Raw genomic sequence first — 22,500 nt, forward strand, 5'->3', positions numbered from 1 at the left:
GCACGAGATGAAGGCCCAGCTCAAGCAGAAGATGTCGGACTTCCTCAAGGACTGCGCCGAGCGCATCATCATCCTGAAGATCGTCCACCGCCGGATCATCAACAGGTAGAGCCCCCGCCTCCAGGCGGACGACACCCCCACGTGTTGAGCCGAGCCACGTGCGTACAACGAGAAAACTGGAAAAAACATCCATTCCACATCTACCCTCTTTTCGGGGTAAATAAAGTTCTGTTTTGACTACGACATTCTGAGAGTAGTTAGTCATCTTTTCACAGTGGTCCTTTTAAAACGGTCTTTAAGCTACACTAAATTATCCTTTTTAAAATGTGCTTATGTTGCGGATTAGTAATAGCTAAGAATAGGACATCAAAGGGGTATATGAACCAATGAGGCTAGAGGTTAATATCAGTCAAGTTACTTTTACCTTGACTGTTTACTCTCCATAAAGTAGTAAAGGCAACTTGTTAAACCCGGAGTTTGAGTGTTTGTGTTTGTGTGTGAGTGAGCCTGTGTGTGTGTGTGTGTTCTTGATTTTTTGTTTTCCGGCGTTGCTCTCGGTTGCACATTCCGTCCTTCCCAGTCCGTGGCGTGCGCAATGCGTCTCCCGTTAGCGTAGCGTCTGCCGCCGTGGAGGTTGTGGCGAGGGAAGAAGCGATGACTTCCCCTTCCTCCACTACATCTCAGGCACGCCTCATTACCGCCGGATTCCAGTGGGATCACGTTGATGAGACGGCCTCACATGTAGCCCATCGGGGTGGTTTTAATGGGAGAACAAATGTGCTAAAGAACAGTGGTTTGGTCTCCCCGCGGGAAACTAAAGAGAACTATTCTGTTTACCACTTCCAGAGAAAATCCCTTCCTGTCAAAACACATGGATACTCCACTCAGCCCTGGGGAGTCAGCCCCCTCTCCATGGATTTCTGTTAGATTTACACTTCAGTCATTTAGTCGAGGCTTCTACCCCAAAGGGACTCATGGAGGGAGTCTCTCGAAGTGCGGCCGGGAACAATTGAAGCATTTCATTAAAATTGAATAGTTTTCGAGGACTGGACTGGAGCGTTGAGAAGTCATTGGAATAAGGCATGACAGGTTGAAGCTGCTGTAGGTAGGATAAAGGGAGACCAAAAGTAGCAAAAGAGAGCCCGATTTTTTGAATAAACAAAGCAACAAAACCCCATGTCCGCCTCCGCTCCCTCCCTTCTTACGTATCCCCGCCATTGAGAACTATTGCGTTGACACACCTGTGGTGGAGCTAGTTAGGCTGTCCACATGATTGACAATCGTAAATAAAAAGAAACAAAATAAATCTATATTTTAATTGCCTCATTAAGGGGAAGGCACACTCAACACGAAAAGTACATTCTCACAGAGCGTTTCAGCCACTCACAGCTGACGGACGTCCGCGGCATTCCTCACAAATTGCACTCAAACGAAACGAGGGGCTCTTAAAGCTCACCTACAGCGCCTATTAAAAGGCTGTTGTTCTCTTCTCTCTCTCCCCACCTCAGGTTCCACGCCTTCCTGCTGTTCCTGGGCCACCCGGCCTACAGCGTGCGTGAGATCAGCGTGCACCGCTTCAGCAAGATCCTCAGCGAGTTCGCGCTGGAGTACCGCACCACGCGCGACCGCGTGCTGCAGCAGAAGCAGAAGCGCGCCGACCACCGCGAGCGCAACAAGACGCGCGGAAAGATGATCGTGGACGTCAACGCGCCGGTGAGTCCGGTCACGTGATCCGGAGAGGGGAGGAGTGGGGGGACTTCAGTGGGAGTTGCTTTTGATAGAAGCGTGTGCGCTATGAATTATTGAATAAATAAGTAGTGAAACATGTTCATACATTCACACACACACTTAACATCCTCATATATTCCGCCCAGGTTCCGTTCTTTACGCACTTTACCTTTCTTTGCCTTTTTTCCATTTCACCATTTAATTTTTCTTGACCATTTTCATCAAAATCTCTGATCTTCATTTCCTGACTCTCTCTTTCCCACGTAGTCTGATGAAGAAGAGGAGGGCGAGGTATCACTTTGTCCACGTGTCAGTGTCTGCATGTGTGTGTGTGTGGGTGTGTGTGACTCTGTGCATCATTGCGTGCATGACACTGACTACTGTTTCTGCACCTTTTTTTTCCACTTAGAAATATGGAATTGTGGATGTTTACTGAAGGTTTCTGATTTGTGGGTCGCGATACATAAGCGGGTCACAGCAGTGGCCTAATGGACCAAATTAAACATTGATGATTGTTTTTTTGTTTATAAAATATACATGCATGTCTGTGTAAGTTGTGTTTGTATCAGTATGTTTGAAGACAAAACAGTTGAGTACTGCATATTGCTGCACAACATACATTAAGGAATCCTAATTATCCCACTGTTGAGTTGATAATCAAAATGCATTACTTATTTTACTGCACATCATATATATATCATATATATATCATATACACATCATATATGCATATCAATATAAATAAATATTTTAAAAATATTCTGCAGAAAACCCCTGCTCTAGGCGATACATACAAATTCCTGCTGCTTTTAAAATATATATAAATACAAATAAATGAACAAACCTGACTGAACCATCTTCCATCCTTTCCCAGGGCGGTCGCTACGGCTCGGGCGGGCTGAGCAACAGCAGCAGCGCCCCTAGTGGCCACCAGGAGATCGAGCGGCCCCAGGGCCTGGGCCACGCTGAGGACGCGGCCGAGCACGAGAGCATGAAGGCGGTGCTGAGGGCCAGCCTGGGAGGGGGAGGAGGAGGAGGAGGAGGAGGAGGAGAAGGGGAGCGAGAGGTCCCCTTGCTAGCCGGGCTACGGCGGACACGCTCACGCCCCGGTCGTGGAGGTCAGCAAACAGTCGTTTAAATTGAGATAGGTTACCCTGAGCTGGTCATCCGTAGCCTGGTGACCCGTGGTGATATAGGACGTGGTCAAGGTGTTTACCCGTTACCTGTCTCTATACCTGCTCCATACTGACATGGGTTTAAAAGTAGATTTTAGTGGCTTTTGAGCAGAGTCGTCTAAAAATGACAAATGCTATTAAAGTCTAGGTTTCCCCCATTACTTAACTGTACTGACTGGCTATTACAAACCAAGCTTTTCCTCCCCAAATACTTAACAATCAAATGATTGAGAGCACTCCTGTCATGGTCTTCTAATCCGCTGCGTTCTGCGGTCCAATCAGGTCGCATTGTGCAAGCGTGGACGCCGCCTGCCCCCGAGGACTCCCCGGCGTGCGGCGACGACGCGGCCGATGAGATCATGGAGCGCATCGTGAGGTCGGCCACCCAGGGGCCCGGCACCAGGACCCAGCCCCGCGAGAGGAGGAGGTCACGGGCCAACCGCAAGTCTCGTACGTTTGGACACTAAATGGATGGTTATCAATGTCTAGTCCACAACTCTCATTTCTTGAACCAAAAACCTTTCTGTCTTGTTGTTTCTATTCTTTCCTTCATTTTCTTCTATGTCATCTCTTCTCCTCTGTTCTTTATTCTTGACTTCTTCCTTCCCCTCTATTCTTCTTTTCTCTTCTCTTTCTCCCCGCCTCTCTACCACACCTCTCTCCCCTCGTTACCTCTTCGCTTCCTCCCCTTCTCTCCCCTCACCTCTCTGACCTACTCCACTCGTCCCTTCCCGACGTATCTCCCGTCCTCTTTCCTTCCCCACTCCTCCCGTGTCCCCATCCCCTCTTCCTCTTGTCTCATTCCTCTCCGTTCTTTTCTCCACAGTGAGGCGTACCCTGAAGACGGGACTCACGCCAGAAGAGGCCCTTGCTTTGGGGCTGTGCGACTCCCCGGAACGGCAGTGATGTGACCTCCAGGCTGCAAGATGGCCAGGCTCAGCCCAGACCTAACATCTCTAGCACCGTCGCCTTCCCCCTCCCTCCGCTCCCCTGCCCTCCCGTTTTGTTTTGTTCCGTTTTTGTTGTGTTGTGCTCCGCTTAGCCAATCAGCGACACCGTAGCTCCCCGCCGCTAGCGAATCACGCGCTTGTTTGAGGTGTGTGACTGACAGGGAGGCAAGGCAACCAATTGCATTTTGCTACAGGGGTTGGTCCTCCTGGAAGGGAGTAAGGAACCACTTAGCACAAAGAAGAAGGGATGCAGTGTAATAGAAAAGCACAAGGTTGTGTCTAATGATGGGAGACAGACTGAAATACAAACACGTTTAAGCCCTGTTGGATGGCGTCGCAAAGAGATGACAGCCGACACAATGTAAACCTGCAACTCGGATGCTCGTCGCCGTTCAGTCTACTTAACGCTGTGAACTAAGGTCATGAAGACTGGTATTATTATGAGTTTGATCCAGAAGAAACAGACACTTTACTATCTAGTAGTTCTGACTACCCAAGCTGAACGTCAACACCAGCAAAACACAGCAACGCTTTTGCTAAGAACCAGTAGTGCGTGTGTATGGGTGTGTCTGTTGCGTGTGTTTGTGTGTGTGTGTGTGGGCAAAATGCAGCTTTTGTTTGGTCATGCCAGGCAATCTGGGGCAGAGGTTAGGACAGTGAGGTTTAGGTCGAAGCAAACTCACGTGTGCCTTTGATTTCTAAAAGGACAACAGAATACCTGTTTGACCTCTCTCTCTCTCTCCCTCACTCCCTTTCTCTCTCTTTTATTTTCTCAATCACTTTCTCACTGTGTTTTTATATCCGGCTACTTTTCAACGTTTCACATGAACATTTTATGGTTTAGCTAAGTAAATATATAGCTATTCTAGCCGATTTGTTATACTGTTCAAAGGTTTTTCCTTTTTTGTTTGTCCCAAGATGAAGATCCTTTTTATTTTCTAATTTATTATAAATGAAAACGGAGAGTCACCAGGTTATCACAAGACGTGACATCTTGCACCTTACGTTGCTTTTAAAGCGCACGCTTTATCGAAATAAATTATACAGATAGGACTACATTTTTATCTCAGCGAAACTGTTTATAAAGTGTAAAAAAAGAGAAGAAAATAGAAAGAGTTTTAAATTGTAAAATAACGGTATTTTGAAGGACAGAGAATGCCCTATGTGTACACGCCCTCCTCGGCTGCTTAGTACCACCTCGTACTGTTGTGTGCATGTGTAGTGTTATTTTGTACGGTTTTGTATTTACTTTTCTGTAGAAACTTGTATAGCCTGACAGTGAAGGGTTCACTAAATAACCTAATCACGTGAATTTTTAATTTCAAGAAAAAGTGCAAACACACAAAACAATCTTAACTACAAACGGACAGCATGGCCACAGCTGACATGAATAGTTTTGACCTTTTTGGTTTGGAGAGTTTATATGGACTTTATGAATGTGTGTTGTCGGTACGCTCAGCCAGCCTTGTGCCTGCTGTTGAAGTGACCTGTTAAAACTCCCACTCTGCTGCCAGAACAGAAAGGCAAACGGCAGTATCACTTGAAGAAATGTCACTTTTACAAATGGGTAAGGTAAACGTGCAAGACCCATGGTTACACACATGCACACACACAAACACACACACACACACACACACACACACACACACTTGAAATGCTGTAGAAACATTCTGCAATAATAAAGTATATACAATATTGTCTGATTCTGAAGCACTTTTTTGGGTTGAGGTGTGTGATCGTTAACGTAACTGGGAGGCCAATTTCACCCAAAGACCCCTAAAGATACATTTCTTATGTTTACTCATAAATATCTACTTTTGAGAACATGATAACATGACCCATGGTAATATGTTCTTAGTTTAGTTGCATTGGGAAATAAGATAAGAAGGTAAATAGTTAGGAGCAGAAGACGCTGAAAACCTTTTGTTCAAATGTGAGGCAAATTACAAGTAATAGATGTCTTCATGGTCCGACAAGAACGGCATGGGTTAGAAAATGTAAACAGGGATATGATATTTTCATGACAGTAGATGGCTAATTAGCAATTTCCAAGGAGCCGATGCTGTGTTTAGTTTCACTCTTTGGTCAGCAGATGGCGCCATATCACTAAACATTAGTTTGATTCAGTTTAATGATAGTTCCAGTGTAGTGGTACGATATATATTAGTGTGGTTGCAAAGCAAGCAACACTATTGCTGTCATTTAATTGTTATCATACTTCCGCCTCATTTTGGGAAAAAAATAACTCACCATTAATTGCCAAGTAATGTACATCTATCAGCAAAGTGCCTATGATTCCTACGATTTAAAAAAATGTTGTATACTTTTATATGTATTCATATGTATAATAATATTATTTTATATGGAAAGTAAATGGGGACAAAACACTCATATGCCACAGTATGTCAGTGGTCGCGGTGGCACATGCCACAGGCCAATAAGCGATCTCGGCGTCTCTCCAAAAAAGACCAATTATTTTCTTAAAACAATCACAAGTCGGCTTCAAAGAGGCCCAAAGACTTTAAACTTGACGTGCTCGCTCATTGGCCTTGCCATCATTAGCACGCCAGCATACGCTCATTATTATTATTTTTTTTTTTTATTGATTATTGCGTACACAACGAGTTGGCTCTAGCAACCACATTGAATTTTTATTCAGAAAATGCACTTGTGGCGACATGTCTAGTTTAGATGTGCATTAAAAAATAAATTACTGTCTATGTTCACTTACAATCTAGACCTAAAGCCCCAGTAAAATATGATGTTTTTTTAATCATCTCCAACTACAGCCATAAAACAATAAGGTCAAGCAGGTCAGGCTAAATGAGTGATGGTGGGATTTCATAATACACAAACGCGCCGTCGTTTTCCTCAGTAGCAGCAGTCATTCATGAGCAAGCAAAGCACTCCCAAACCTTTGCCCACTGACCTTTGGGTGGGTGCGTCAGCCAAAGCGTTTATTCTTTTAGTATGTTCAATAAAGCACAACACAACAGCTGATCCCATGGCACAGCTTTAGTTGTATATGTTGATCATAATATATTGGTTCGTCCATGCACATTACCAGCGTTAAGATCAACTAACCCGAATACCCGATGGCTAAAAAGATGAGTCTGTTTTGGGGGGCAGGCTCCCCGCCCTGTTGGCGAGTCATGATCACCATGGAGGAGAAGAGGTTCCAGAGGTATAAACGCAAGCTGCTGTCCTTCGAGGCTGGGGAGCACAAGTCCGCTGAAGTCCTGGAGCTCAACCCGAGAGGACAGGTAAGGCTGCCCCTTAAAATGGACGCACCTAGGCGAAGATACATGTTCAACACTGTTTATATGTTGCAATGAGAGAGGGAATATTGATCAGACAGATAGAGAGGCAATGTAACTGGGGTCGGTTATTCTTTGCCAATGTTTGTTTAAAATAGTCCACGGCTGTTTAAACATTTGTGGTGGCATATCGTTTTGGTTTATGTTATCTCAGGTAAAAGGTCTCCCTAGCCATTTGTTTGATTAGAAAAAAAAAGCCCTATATGTGTTTACATATTGGGTCCACACAGCAGGTGGACAAGATAAGTTCAAGATTAATCAACCTGGTGCAATGAGGTGCGACTGTCTTCCACATATTTTAAAATGCCTTATCCAACTCCAACTAAAACAACCTTCTCCCGACCCCTCAGCTCCCTGCTTTCAAACATGGAGACAGCGTCCTGAATGAGTCCATCGCAGCATGCTTATTCCTGGAGGTAAGCAACACTTACAGCAACTAACAACACCCAGGCTCGAATATGAATCAAAAGAGCTAAATAGTAGTCTGCTCTGTAAAAAATCTATGAACATTTATTTTTTGATAAATGTGATGTTTAATTATGTTGTTTGTTTACTATTTATTAATTTAGCATTAAGACTGAAAGACGGCTAAATTTAAAGTAAATGCCTTTTTAGATGCATGAGCAGGTAGGGGTTGAATGTTAAAGTTGGCCTACAGGTACAGTCACACAGGTGTGGGCATTGTTGTTTGAATCTAGAACCTAGTCACACACATTACAACCCGCCACCTTGGTACTTTTGCACCATTAAAATCAGAATAATAACAACAGGTTGCAAGGGTTAAGACGTCTGGAACTTCGGATTATGATTAACACTCTAAAACTACAGAATGTATGTTTTCTGATTTGAGAAAAATGTGAGGTAAAAGGTGTACAGTCAAAGGTCAACAAGTGAAGGAGAGGTTAAGTGTCTACACTGTGTAGGACATGGATGACGTGACCATCCCCTCTCTTCCTGACGTGTAGAACCAGTACCAGCTCAAGGGTACCAGGCTCCTCCCCCAGACGCCAGCGGAACAAGCCCTGGCCTTGCAACGCATGGTGGAAGGCATCACACTCAACGATAAGCTCAGTATGCACCTTATACACACACACGCACGCACCCACACACACACACATGCACACATGCATGCACACACTCACACCACACATGCACACACACACACACACACACACACACACACACACACACACACACACACACACACACACACACACACACACACACACACACACATGCAGGCACGCCAACACAAACACACAAATTCACACTTCATAAACGAGAAGTGTAAGGGTGGAAGCAAATCCACCATTCTGCTGGATGTATAAAGACTGATAACAAAGTAAGCCCAACAAAGTTCCCTTTGGTTGTTCCCCGAAATTTTGTTCTTGAGGAACCACATTTCTGTTGACATATCAGTTAAAATCGGTTTCACCACACTTTACTTAGAACTGAATTGTAGAGTTACATTTGCATTACGTTTCATTCCTAACTTATTAGTCCTCTGATGTTCCAAAGTGGCGAGTGCATGAAAACATGATAAGTGTATTTCACACTGACACAAGCACACATGCTCGCACATGCATGCATACCCACACACACACACACACACACACACACACACACACACACACACACACACACACACACACACACACACACACACACACACACACACACACACACACACACACACACACAAGCAAACGTGCACACACATATGCAGGCCATAAAGCTGCAGCTTGTGTGTTCACTGTGTGATAATGCTTCAACCTCAGATGCGGTCATCTACTATGAGTGGTTTGTGCCTGAGGAGGAGAGGTGTGATGCAGGGGTGAAGAGGAGCAGAGAGGTGCTGGGGGCCGAGCTTCAGCTCTGGGAAAAGTATTTGGAGCAGGTGGGCACACACACACACACACACACACACACACACACACACACACACACACACACACACACACACACACACACACATACACAATTATCAACATGAACACACACACACACACACACCCACAAACACACACACAAACACACCCACACTCCTATCAATGTATGTATCCATCTATAGGTGGGGCCGGGCGCATACCTAGCAGGGGCGTTCTCATTGGCTGACGTGACTGTCTTTCCAAGCGTCGCCTGCGCCTTTCGCTTTGGGTACGTTGCAATAAAGAATGAATCGATGAATGATTAACAATGAATCATTCGTCAAATGCTTTACTTTGCCCCATGATCATGACGCATCACTTCCTGTCTCCCTGGCAGGCTGTCTGTGCTGCGGTACCCCAAACTAGCCAAGTACTACAGCCTGCTGAAGGGCCGAGCCAGCATCAAGGTCTCCTGGCCCCCCCACTGGCTGGAGAGCCCCCAGGGCTACGATGTGCTCAAGGACCTCTGAAACACAATATAGGATGTAGTGATATGAATGACTGTTGGTTGTGGTTGTTGTATTCTTAATGTATAAAAGTATTGAACTGAGCAATGTTTTGGAGTCATGACATATCTACAATAGGTTGAGGTTGGTTGTGTTAATAGCAGTAGGAGGAGTCGTTGCCAGTGGGTCACAGGTTTAAGTCATTAAAGGTCCCATGGCATGCTACTTCATGGATGCTTATATCAAGGTGTTAGTGGGCCCTTAACACAGTATTTGAAGACATTCAAGAAATTCAGCCGTGGTGCAGAATTACAGCCACCACGAGCCAGTCCCACAATGAGCTTTCCACAAACGTCTCCGGTGGGAGTCCTGGAGCTCTATATCTAAATAATATAATATAAAATATAGATATCTATATAAAATAATATATATTACCACGGCCAAAAGCTGTGTGTGCCTCTGGATGATATTATGAATCTCAAACGACTGCGTGGGGTTCTCTGACGTCTCTGGTTCTTCCACTTCCACGTCAATCTGAAGCGCAGACTGAGCGGCGACGTGGAGGAGGAGAAAGGGATTGTTGCCGTTTGCGGACTCCCGGTATTTCCACAACGAGACTCGTCGTGGGGGTTGTCTCGGCCATGGTTGAGAAGGAATCGGGGGGAAAGGAACTGTGGCTTTGACTCGCTGAAGTCCAGTTTGAACAGCGATATGGAGGAGAAATTGTTGCCCCGGGATCGTCTGCTGCCGGTGCCCTGCTGGCGGAGCACCCCCCCGCCGTGGGGCTCCGCCGCCGCCACCCGGCAGCAGGGCTCAGGCGGGAGACAATCCCGGGCAACAAGTTCCTCTCCCCCCAATCCCTTCTCAACCATGGCCCGAGATAACCCCCACTACGAGTCTCGTTGTGGGAGTACCAGTCAGAGAAGCCGACGCAGTGTAGTCTTTTCACCAAATGGGAGCTTTACGCCAACCTTAACTTATGGTGCGTGTTATGTGCCATAACACCAACAGCAAAACGGTTATCCAAATAACAAAGAAGTGTACAACACTTGCGTTACAGTGTGTGTATTCACACACACACACACACACGTGGCGCTCGCACGGCCGTAGCTCATTGTCTCATTGGCAGGCCAAATTCTCTGGGCGGGCAAAGCAGAGAAAGGGGAGGTAACATGTCCCCGTATGACGACATATGGGGAAAATTCCAAATCGGCGCGTCTGAGCTTTATTTTTTTCAAGGGGAGAGCAGGATACCTACTCCTCGCTTTACACCTAACGCCAATTCTAGCTACTGGGGGACCATTGGCAGGCTAGTGGAACTCATATTAATGTTAGAAAACCTCATAAAGATATATGACTAATTTCATACCTATAACATGCAAGGACACTGACTCACACACACACACACACACACACACACACACACACACACACACACACACACACACACAGGCACCACGGTTAGAAAAAAACACCAATACACATATGCCTACATATTCATAATAACACTGTCTGGCTTTATAATACTAATAATAATACAAAAATATGTATGCATAGACATCAAAATGTGAAATATTAAAAAATGAAAACGTGCTTTTTAAAACAATCGATGTAATACCATACATTGGATAATATTTAACCAATAAACGTGCAAGTCCATCGATCAGATTGCGCAGTATCACTTTTGGTAACGTTCCAATAAAACGGAAGCGTAGTGGGTGTGGGCGGGACTCTTATCAACCAGCAACCAATCAGATTGAGCAAGAACGGCCAAGTGCCATAGAAATGTGTAGCCTAACTTCTCTCACTTCTGCAGGGCTGCTGAACGCGCTCTACACCCATTAACTTATCACCCAAGGTTTGAGCTTGAATAATCCTAATAATGGCGAAGGATATGACTCTTATGTGGTTCAGCGGCTCTCCTCCGTGTTGGAGGGTGATGATCGCTCTTGAAGAGAAGAATCTTCAAGGATACAATCAAAAGCTGCTCGATTTCTTGAAAGGGGAGCATAAATCGCAGGAAGTGCTGGACATCAACCCCAGGGGTCAGGTACTACTATGCGTGCAGTGTTTGGTTATTATCTAATCTAAGTCGTGTGCATAGCGCTTTTCAAATGGTTTCAGTTTAAGGTGCAAATGACATCGGTATTGATGTTACTTGCATGGTATTGTTTGCCTTTTCACACAATGTATGCTACTGTATATTACAGTCTAGGTATGGAGGATGCATACACGTTTGTAAAAAATTTAACAAAAAACCGGATCCTTTAAAACTCGGTTAACAAGGTTAACAAGTGGTTATGATGCAGAAGTACAAGAGTAGGCACACTTAATTAAATAAGGAATTTTGGCCTCTTAGCCTACATTTAATCTTTTTAATATTCCTATATGCTATACTATGAATTGGATATTATATTGACAATGATATTTGAGTATTGATATTTATAAAATGACTGGTTGACAGGTATAAATTGAGGATCCACCCGACACAGTATCTATAGTTAAAGAGGAAGAAAGAAATGTTACACCCTGATTGCAAATAGTGCATGGAACAATGATGGAACGCTTATTTGTTTTCTGTGTCTCCTTACCCTCCCAGCTCCCTGCCTTCAAACATGGCAACAACATCCTAAACGAGTCGTACGCAGCGTGCCTGTACCTTGAGGTAAGTCGTCATAGGTGTCATCCCTTTGTGTTTGTGGATGTGTATGAAAGTAACATTTCTGTGGTCTGACGGACACCATGGCTCCATGGCCCAAACCGGTCCCCGACGTGGACATGAAACATGACCCCTTGCCGTGGTGCTATTGTGTTTCCAATGTGTTTCGTGTTTCAAACCACAGGAGCAGTTCAAGCCCCAGGGCACCAGGCTTATCCCCATGGCCGCCCCCGAGCAGGCCCTGACCTACCAGCGCATGTTCGAGGGAGTCCCGTTCATGGACAAGATGGGTAGGCCGCGCATGCTTCACCGCTTCACGCTTCGGAGTGCGTGTTGCTGCAACGCGGATGGGTTGAAACGGGAAAGCACGGTTCCCTGGGATAAAGTTTGAACCCGATTCAGGTGCAGCCCTCGTGAAAAGCAGCACGGGCGCGGGTCTTCGTCAGACAAACGTCTTCAAAAATAGTCTCTGGTATATTTACCAGAGACGTAGATGAAGGCATTAATAATCATACGCAGCAGCCTCACCCTACATTCCCCATTAGATCCTGCTCAGGATCTCACATTCTTATCAAGGAAGTGATGGCGGAATCCAAGCGGCTTCCAGAAAATACGTTGAATTCCTGCCGTTCCGCTCCATGCCTTGCTTGTCCGCAACAGCCCAGTTTATCTAGAACGCACACACTTTCCCGTCTGCTGGGTCATTTCCTGTTCCATCTGATTGCTAGTTTGCATGTATTGATTCCCAAAGGCAAAGGACCACATAGTCATTCATTAATTTCATTGTGAAGCGGATGAAAGGTATATATTCCCCATGTTTGGCATTTGATTTAATAATGCATGAACTTGGAAAGATAATTTGCATCCAGTCCACACATTTCGCCATTATATTCAGAAAGACAGAAGAGAAACAATGGCATGAGTCCTATAGGAAAATATCAGAATGTGTGTATGTGTAGGTGGTGTCATAGAAACAAAAGAAAAATGCTTCTAGCTGGGATGGGAGGTTGATTGGTACTAGCACTACAAGGAGTCACAAGACGTATTCACTGCCCAAGCACCACCTATCTCAGCGATCGCCTTTATTGAATGAATCAAAGGTGTATTCTTTACTTCTAGATACAACAATACCTCCGACAAATGCGGGTCCTTCTTTCTTCAGAATCAGCACTGTGTGTTTACTCTCAAAAACATGCACATACACGCACACTGACGTACAAAGACACAAACAAAAATACAGACACACAGACACAAAGACACACTAACAAAGAAAGACAGACACAATCACACGCACAGACAAGGTTTAATTACGTTTAGGAGATGTCTTCAGTGACAGAAGTTTTTCTGAAAATGTCACTGTACAGAAAGAAACCTGAATGGACATTGTGGGTCCAAGAGGTAAACAATGTCAGCATCCAAAATAAGGCATGTACACCAAGTTTCAGAGTTGGATAACCATAGGGCGGTAAGGCTGATTGTTTAACTTTGACCGTGAATTATAGCGCCCCCTATAGAATAGGCACCAAACCTTTTGGAGACCTGCTCCTCTGTGATATACTTTGTCATTGACAAATAAAAAATTTAACAAATTATACAAATCCTCACAATAACGATGGGTATCCACAAATACTCTGTAAAAACCTTATAATTTAGTAAAAATGTAAGGCCTATTAAATGAGCAAGTGCTAAGGTAACGAATAACTTAATTTTCCGTGAATTCAAGTGCGTGAAGTATACCTTTTAACACGGTTCAAAAGTGCCTTACTCTACACACTCTGTATGGAAACTGGGGAAGATCCAGCCTAATGACTTTCTCACCTGGCCCATGGCTGCCATGGCAACACCATGTTTACCTGCCTAGCACACTGCTTGTTCATTTGGAAGTCAAGCAGGGCAGACCTGCTCGTTCGTATTGGGCACCAGGTAGTGCTGGTTGGGATGCTAGTAGGGGTTTCTCATCCTTCTAAGTATTTTCCACAATCCCAAATAAATGAATATTACCTAATAAGGTCACAATTATATCTTGATATTTAAGATTAGACATTTCAAGGGAAGATGGAACTTTTTGATAATGATGCGATGTGATCTGATGTCGAATGTCTTGCCTGTTGTTGCTCAGCTAACGTCATTTACTACGAATGGAAGGTTCCGGAGGGAGAGAGACATGACTCGTCCCTGAAAAGACACAAAGAGGCCTTGACCGCTGAGCTCAAGCTCTGGGAGGGGTATCTGGAGAAGGTATCAAACCACAAACACACACATTGAACTTTGACGTCGTAAAACCAGTGTTTTAGATAATTAAACTGAACTTTTGGTTTCGCTTCATGCCAGTTAGCCAAGAAAATGTCTCTTCTAATTCCTCAGGGATTCACACCTTTGCGTCTCAGACGTCTGATAGATCAACATGAAATTAAACATACACACTTATGTGCTGATTGGGTGCTCATAAACATAGCTGTAACTTTCTTTCCTTATTGAATCATGAACGGATTATATAATTACTACTTAATGAATTATATAATAAATTTAAATGATTGATTTATTTATCTGTTTATTTTGTTTGGTGTCATGCATTGTTATAAGCCCGCAATGTAGGCGGCTGTAAGTAGATACGTTGAATTCCTGCCGTTCTGCTCCATCCCTTGCTTGTCCGCAACAGCCCAGTTTATCTAGAACGCACACACTTTCCCGTCTGCTGGGTCATTTCCTGTTCCGTCTGATAGCTAGTTTGCATGTGTTTATTCCCAAAGGCAAAGGACCACATAGTCATTCATTCATTTGAGTCTTTCAGTGTGAAGCGGATGAAAGGTATTTATTCCCCATATTTGGCATTTGATTTAATAATGCATGAACTTGGAAAGATAGTTTGCATCCAGTCCACACATTTCACCATTATATTCAGAAAAATAGAAGAGAAATAATGGCCTGAGTCCTATAGGAAAATATCAGAATGTATGTTTGTGTGGATGGTGTCATGGAAACAAAAGGAAAATGCATCAGGAGAGGTGGTCATAGCTGGGATGGGAGGTTGATCGTGACTAGCACTGCAAGGAGTCACGAGAGATATTCACATCCCAGGCACCGCCTATCTCAGCAGCCTTTATTGAGTGAATCACAGGTGTATTCTTTACTTCCAGACACAACAATACCTCAGACAAGTTTGGGTCCTTTTTTTCTTCAGAATAAGCAAGTGTGTTTGATTACTCAAGCAGGCAAAGCAGGCATTTCGCTGCTTGTTGTGAATGTATGACTCAGTATGTGACTAATATAACCTCACCCAAACCCTCCAACTTGCTATTCCACTTTTGTCCAGCTTGGGGCGGGCTCTTACCTGGCAGGAAAGAACTTTACAATGGCTGATGTGGTGGTGTTCCCCTGCATTGCCTACGTCTTCCGCTTTGGGTAGGTGGAAAAATCCTGACCATTTTAAAGTGGTTTCAAAACACTTTACCTCTCAGTTTAAAAACACTTAAAAAAAGCGCTTTTAAAAGGTCAATAGTTGTCAGACAATAGCCGATGGGCCCGAGCCCGCTCAAACGTGATTCGTCATTACTACTCTGACTACAGAATTCAAGCGTAAACCAGAACGCTATCGATCCCAAAATATTGGCCCCTATAAAATACTGCTCTCCTTTTTCCCAGGCTATCTGAGAAGAACTACCCCAGGTTGGCCGCGTATTATGGTCTTCTGAAGGAGCGTCCCAGTGTTAAAACCAGCTGGCCAAAGAACTGGCTAGAGAGCCCCCAGGCACAGGACAAGCTGAAAGACGTCTGAGACGCACTAATGTCACGTTCCTGCAAGACCATCTTCGATGATATCAAGCCCTTAAGATGCATATATGTACTGATTGGGTTTCCATACAAAATAGTTGTGCCTTTTGAGAATTTGTATGTGAATTTTAAAATGGGACTATGATGCAATGTTAATGAAACAATACAAATAAGGCACTCATGTTGCATTGCAGTTTCCTAATGAACATGGAGTCTAGTTCTGTCTTTTGCCAGAGCTGTAGAGCAGAGTTTGTCCTTTGTAAGTCATTGATTAAATTTGAACCACACATGGTGAAGGTTTTTTTTTATTTTTTGATTCATTGCAAAAGTTCCTTTCTTATATAAGGCTGACAATCATCACCTTGAGTGTGTCAACATTTGTTTGGAGATCCTACAATTTCTGAGTTTCATATTATAATCTGGACCTCTGATATCCAGCAGGAATTGGCAGGTAAATCCTAAATATAGTTATGGATTGTTTATGACATGAAAAGGTATAGGTATTTGCTGTTTCCTGCCACTCATGCATTTTGACCAACAGAGGTCACAGAACTACATTTTACTCCATAGGATTCCCCTCCATGGGTGCTTTGTCATTCAGGAGGGAGGTAGTATTGCATGTGCGTCTTGAGCAAAACTGCCCCTTGGTGTGTTTCTGGTTGTAATTCCTTCCGTGGCCACTAGATAGCATCCTTCGCTCAACGGGAGAATAAATGCAGTTGATTAGCCGCTAGTAGGCCGCCTCTTTCGAAAGGTGCTCAGTTTGGTGGTCTTTCAAGATATCAAGTCACTGATATCATGCTATTTATATAATGGACAATATCGTTTCAGAAATTAAGTTATATGATATTAAAATTACAGTTGTACTTATATTGTGGTCAACCTTTTCTTCTTTATAATAAACTCAAAGGACAACAAGGGCTCCGTCAAATCAAAGCCAGAGGGACACAATGCCCCAATTACTCCAGTGATTTTATAGCTAGTTTAGCAGTTCCTCCTGCTTGTATTCACAGTAGGTACGGTACTAAGGCTGCTGCTGTGTTTTGGGCGGTATTGGCCTTGAGACCTACCACCACGTTATTTATCGCCTTTTTAAGAACCTGCTGTAGCTATATATTTTTAAACTTTGTGTGAAATGACCACAAGGTACTGTCAAGAGCTAAACTTTAAAAAGAGCGCACACACACACAGACGCACACACACACAGACGCATGCACGTTCACGTATACAACACAAGGACATATCCCTCACCTCAGAAAAGGTGCTTGTATATTCCCCATCTAAAATGTTATTCTGTCATTCCTATACTAGCCTATCTGTTAAGAATTACACCGCACATCTCTCTCTTCTTCATTCCACATCGACCCCCCCCCCCCCCTCCCTCCCCGTGAGAATCCTAGCGTAGTGTGATTGTGGTTGTCCTTCCTGGAAGCTGTGGCGAGCACCCTGGCTCCTCCAGCGAATAGGGCCAGAATAGAGTGCCAGCCAGTGTGTGTGTGTGTGTGTGTGTGTGTGTGTGAGAGAGCGTGAGTGTCCTTCACAAACATTCCACCACCGCCGTGCCGTCTGTGCGACCGCTGGCCAGCCTCGCACGAGAGGCACGCTGCCGCTGCGGTCTGTCCCTGACGCCAGCCCTTAAGGACTCGCATGATGACTGTGCGCACACACAGACACAAGCACACACACCCGCATGCACGCACGCACGCACACGCATACACACACACACACAACCACACACACACACACACACGCGGAGTGGCCTTGTGTGCACACGACACCACATAAACAATGCACGCTGCGTGGCAAACACATGATCCCTACTCACGCGCAACACAGTACAGAGCCTGATAAAAAAAAAAAAAGAGAGCCGGTCAACGTGCACGGCCCGGGCTCGTATAAACAATATGCACGTGGTGGAGCGTGCACTTTTCACCGCGCCGACCACAGACACGCATCCTTGAGTAGATCAAAGCGTTCCTTCGGCGGAAAACACACGCTCACAGACAAATACACACACACACCCACACACACACACACACACACACAGGGTCGCTCTCTCGCTCTCTTTCTGCGCTCTCATCTCTATGGTGCCATGTCTTTTTTTTGGGTGAAGCTGGTTGCAGACTAGTTGAGAAACAACTCGTTACAACTGTCAGTCATTTTGATTTAGCCCCTTGTTGTGCAGTCAACGCTCACTGCTGGGTGACTCTTGGTTCGCTGCCCATTCACACCACTCGTGTTTGGGCGCAGGCTGTTAAACTTTCAAAGAGCTCTCTCCCTCACTCTCTCTCTGTCTCTGTTTCTGTCTCCCTCTCTCTCTCCCCCCTCTCTCTCTCTCTCTCTCTCTCTCTCTCTCTCTCTCTTTCTCTTCCTCTGTCCCAGCATCCGGCCCTGAACTACTCACCACAGATCTGCTCTGGCTCTCTCTCTCTCTCTCTCGCGCTCTCTATCTCTCTATCTCTCTCTCACCCCCCCCCCCCTTTTCTCTCTATTGCGCTCTCTCTCTCGGTCTCTCTCTCCCTCTCTCGGTCTTTCCCTTCCATCTCCGTCTATGATCTCCATCCCTCTGTTTTCCCAACTCTGTCTGCCCCCTTGCCGAGGAGACGGCGATGCAGACAAAAACGGAGGGAAAGATATCCGTTGGTTAACCACAAGATTGTAAAGAAAGAGAGAAAGAGGGTGAGAGAGAGAGGTAGGGAGAGAGAGAGAGAGGGGGTAGAGAGAGAGAGAGAGAGGGAGAGAAAGGGAGAAAGAGAGAAAGGAAGGGAGGGAGATAGGTTTGATGGTTGTGCTAATTACAGAGTCCTGCCAAGCGATACAGGGCCAAGTGATAGGCCTGTTTACGTCGCCGCGACATCGCCCGCGCCCGCCATGTTTATACTCGGGCAGCCACAAGACCACGGCTCCCAGCATGCACCACTGGAGACAGCTCCGATACCATAGCAAGAGTGGGGTTGTCAAGGCAGTCTACAGACGATGTCTTCAGACAAGGCTGATGGTCGACTCTGTGTCTAAAGATTGTAGTTTGTTTTTTTTGATGGTTGTAAACATGAGATGGTCCATTACCGCGGAATAAAGACACGTTGCTAGTGGCTGTGGCCGTTTGTTTAGCACAGAGATCGCAACCAATAAACACACACACGCACACACACACACACATACACACTACAAATGCACTCTCACTCACATACAAACACGCATGCACAAACACAAGTACTCACGCCGTTACGCACACACATACACGCACACACGCAATTCCCTCACACGCACACACACTCACACACACACACACACACACACACACACACACACACACAGGGAAATACACACAGCCAAAAAAAGTAAGGCACTTAGTCTTTATAAAGTTCTTATAAATTTCAAACAATCTTTGCCAGCCGGACACAAAGGTGGAAATGTACAATTGGTACGGAGGGCCGACATCACACAACAACACATCACAGTAAACACATGAATCAAACACCCCCTTCCGTCCTCTATTAAGAGTTATTAGTTATGGCTCTTACAAAGACCTGGAGCAATGCATTACTCTGGGCATGGCTTTATATATTTATATTTCTCCCCGTCCTCTCTTTCCTCCATGACGGTTGATTGTTCTGGACCTTCTGACCGTCTTTCCCCCTGATATGGCTTTTGAGTTCCTCGAAGCTTCGAGACGGATTGTTCCTCGCTCAGCTCTGCTGCGGAGCTCACGGCAGAGAGAGAGAGAGCGCGCGTGCCCCGTCAGAACGCCCCGATCTCCGTACTCCACTTCACCGACTTGGCCGAGCCGTTTGGGCCCCTGCGGTGGGCCGTGGGAGACCCCATAGGGGCGAAGGGCCTGAAAGACACCTGCTGTGGAGTGGAGGAGGAGGAGGAGGAGGAAGAGGAGGACACCGAGTAGGAGGAGGAGGAATTGGAGGAGGGAGGGGTGAGGAGGAGAGGCGAGGCCGCGGAGGAGGAGGAGGAGGAGGAGGAGGAGGAGGGGGGGGACTGCTGCTGTCCGCGGTGGGCCGGGGAGGGGGGGAGAGGAGGGGAGGTCGGCAGGGAGCTCGGCGCCCGGCGCGGCGCCGCCAGGCCGGCGGGGGGCATCAAGTGGGGGGGCGGCCCGTGCTGGCAGCCGGCCATGGGGCCGAGGCGGTGGGAGGCGGGCGACGGGTAGCCCCCCAGCAGGGCCAGCTCCCGGCGGCCCATGTGGAAGGGGGTCGGGGGGGAGACGGGCGAGGGGGAGGCGGCGGTGATCTGGGGGAAGGAGGCCCAGGGCCAGGGGGGGAAGGGCAGGGCGGCGGGAACCGGGTGGGACTGCAGGAGGAGAGGGTCCAGCTCGCTGGCACAGTGGGAGAGGTGGGAGACCAGGCGGGCCCCCACGGGGTCCGGGGACTCTGCGCCCGCCTCCATGGAGCTGAGGTACCGGACCACCTCCCCGACGCACTCCCGGAAGCCCAGGGTCCTGTAGTCCACCGCCAGGGCCCTCGCATCAAAGTACCCTGTGAGAGAGAAGGGGGGGGGAGAGAGGGTGGGGGGGGGAGAGAGAGAGAGGGAGAGGGGGGGGGGGGGGGGGAGAGAGAGAGAGAGAGGGGGAGAGAGAGAGGGGGGAGAGAGAGAGAGCGGGATAAAAAAGCACATGTTACTCAAAGCAGGTTAAAGGACAATTTCCATTCTATGGAAAACGACAGGAAAATCCGTCTCACCTTTCCCTCCCATGGCGTGTAAGAGTTTGAGGTGGTCCACAGTCATTTGTAGAATCTCAGCCTTCTCCAACTTAGAAGAGCCCTGAAATGGTTATTACAAAAAACCTTCAATGTTGTAGGATTTGATCAAATTAGATTATTTCAATACTAAAGATATTCCTATTTTCGAGTACTTATTTTATGATATTACCTGTTTCTCAAAGGCACTGGGAACCAGCCTCCTCAGCTCTGACAGGCTGTGGTTGATCCGATCTCTGCGTCTCTTCTCTATAATCTACGCAAACGAGGGACAAAGACGACGAGAACTGTCAGAAAACATCCAGGAGACGATCACGACATGGATGCAAGAATCGAGAGGAATTCATTTAAGAAAGAAAAAAATGGTGCTTGAAAAAACAAAGCACTTCACTTACCCCTCTCCTTTTCTTACGAGCCAAGATCTGAGAAGAGCTTCCAGGGGACATGGACCCGGTGACAGGGCTGTATGGACAGACAGACAGATAGAGACAGAGACAGAGAGACAAGAGCAAAGATGAGAGGGGGTTTAACAAAGAAGAGAGATGGTTAACTTTGATGCCCCTGCATCTTGTAGTTGTTACGTCCTCTTAATATGACACAGAATGAAGATCATCTTTGCTCAATTTTTGATTCAGTTTTGAAGAGAGTCTGGCAGAGGGGGTGGAATCAAGGACTTTCAGTTTTTAGTTTTTCAAGTTTAAAAAAATAAATAATCTCCCTGTTACGTTAATGCGTTTCTGGACATTAGTCCCACTCAAATGACATACTGCTCTTCCATCCAAGCGGAGAAGCTTTTAAAGACAGATGATTGCTATGGCCGCGGGGCGCAATGCCTTCGCTCACATGGGGCTTCCCAGTGTGTGTGCAGCACGCACGGCTTACACTGCCCAGCCGCTCAATGTGGATCGTGTTTGTTTGCGAGCTCTCGTCTAACGGGTCTTGAAAGAGCCTGACAGCTAGGGGTCCCTTTCAAACCGCCGCACCAAAGGCTCTATTGCGTTTCTATTAGATTTTAACATCGGGGGCCCTGCCAGCAGAGCAGCGTGTTTTTGTTTAGCTTCATGTTTGATGGCATTGATCTTCCCCTGTCTTCTGTGTGTGTGTGTGTGTGTGTGTGTGTGTGTGTGTGTGTGTGTGTGTGCGTGTGTGTGTGTGTGTGTGTGTGTGTGTGTGTGTGTGAATATGATCTGTTGTGTCAAAGTGATGTAAACAAAACAAAGACTCGTACAAATGAATAATTAATAAAAAGCTCTTTGCCTTTCGGCATTTCGTTCAAGTTTGCTATATGGTATTAATTATTTTTTGTTCTTAATTTAGTGCATAAATTATTTTGTTTTCCTTGGATTGAGATTTTATGCAAAGATTCAGATTCTTTGGTCATAATTGAGATCACATCGGCTTTGTGATGATGGAGCCTAGGGAAACATCTCAGATGTTCTCAGAAGGAGGGCGCTTATGATCCAGTATGGGGAAATCTGTGATGAAACATGTTGATACTTTCGCATGATGGAATTGTTTGTTGATCATATCTTTTAAAATATGTATTTATACATATATATATATAATTGCATGAGTTGGGTGTGTATGACTTTAGCTAAAATTTATTTGAGAACATTGTTTAAGGATTTGAAAAATATTGATTTTATCTTGTCTATCTCGTAAAGCCTCTTTTTCAGGATAACAAAAGCGTTTGAATTTAGATTATAAAAAAGCATAATTTTTTACCTTCTTTGGCCTTTATACTCAGTGTGCTCGCTTATTCTACTTCTTTCTTTGTATTCTAAGTATTTATTTATTTATTTACCTAATCCATAAATGAA

At 45.6% G+C, this 22,500-nt stretch overlaps 4 protein-coding genes across 4 annotated transcripts in view; 3 read left to right on the forward strand and 1 right to left on the reverse strand.

Moving 5' to 3' along the window:
• fhod3a (formin homology 2 domain containing 3a) overlaps positions 1-5,521 on the forward strand; it is a 57,501-nt gene extending 51,980 nt beyond the window's left edge. The window contains 5 exon segments of the mRNA XM_079749376.1: positions 1-105; positions 1,509-1,713; positions 2,603-2,846; positions 3,186-3,353; positions 3,730-5,521. The exon segment at positions 1-105 is cut by the window's left edge and continues 86 nt beyond it. Of these exon segments, the coding sequence (XP_079605502.1) occupies positions 1-105; positions 1,509-1,713; positions 2,603-2,846; positions 3,186-3,353; positions 3,730-3,809 (802 nt within the window). The 3' untranslated portion in view covers positions 3,810-5,521.
• A 1,427-nt stretch (positions 5,522-6,948) lies between these two features.
• Positions 6,949-9,568, forward strand: LOC307084664 (glutathione S-transferase A-like; the record flags this gene model as incomplete). Its single annotated transcript, XM_079749137.1, has 6 exons — positions 6,949-7,116; positions 7,521-7,586; positions 8,136-8,241; positions 8,949-9,067; positions 9,242-9,327; positions 9,436-9,568. 6 exons carry the CDS (start codon positions 6,949-6,951, stop codon positions 9,566-9,568), a joined length of 678 nt encoding a protein of 225 aa, XP_079605263.1.
• A 1,797-nt stretch (positions 9,569-11,365) lies between these two features.
• Positions 11,366-16,807, forward strand: LOC307085228 (glutathione S-transferase A-like). The gene is made up of 6 exons (XM_079749924.1): positions 11,366-11,594; positions 12,144-12,209; positions 12,388-12,493; positions 14,323-14,441; positions 15,517-15,605; positions 15,846-16,807. Exons 1-6 carry the CDS (start codon positions 11,427-11,429, stop codon positions 15,976-15,978), a joined length of 681 nt encoding a protein of 226 aa, XP_079606050.1. The 5' UTR covers positions 11,366-11,426; the 3' UTR covers positions 15,979-16,807.
• Positions 16,808-19,463: 2,656 nt separating this feature from the next.
• The window catches only part of heyl (hes related family bHLH transcription factor with YRPW motif like), a 4,199-nt gene continuing 1,162 nt past the window's right edge, over positions 19,464-22,500 (reverse strand). Inside the window, exons 2-5 of the mRNA XM_079749884.1 lie at positions 21,076-21,142; positions 20,853-20,936; positions 20,663-20,744; positions 19,464-20,458 (exon numbers count right to left, since the gene is read on the reverse strand). Of these exons, the coding sequence (XP_079606010.1) occupies positions 19,716-20,458; positions 20,663-20,744; positions 20,853-20,936; positions 21,076-21,142 (976 nt within the window). The 3' untranslated portion in view covers positions 19,464-19,715. The remainder of the gene's footprint in view (positions 20,459-20,662; positions 20,745-20,852; positions 20,937-21,075; positions 21,143-22,500) is intronic.

Source organism: Pollachius pollachius, assembly GCF_949987615.1.
Source record: "Pollachius pollachius genome assembly, chromosome: 13".
NCBI lineage: Eukaryota > Metazoa > Chordata > Actinopteri > Gadiformes > Gadidae > Pollachius > Pollachius pollachius.

Coding starts and splice junctions, on each gene's coding strand:
- LOC307085228 (XM_079749924.1), top strand. CDS start 11,427: ATGGCGAAGGATATGACTCTTATGTGGTTCAGCGGCTCTCCTCCGTGT. Junction 11,595..12,143: donor ACATCAACCCCAGGGGTCAG/GTACTACTATGC, acceptor TTACCCTCCCAG/CTCCCTGCCTTCAAACATGG. Junction 12,494..14,322: donor CCCGTTCATGGACAAGATGG/GTAGGCCGCGCA, acceptor GTTGTTGCTCAG/CTAACGTCATTTACTACGAA.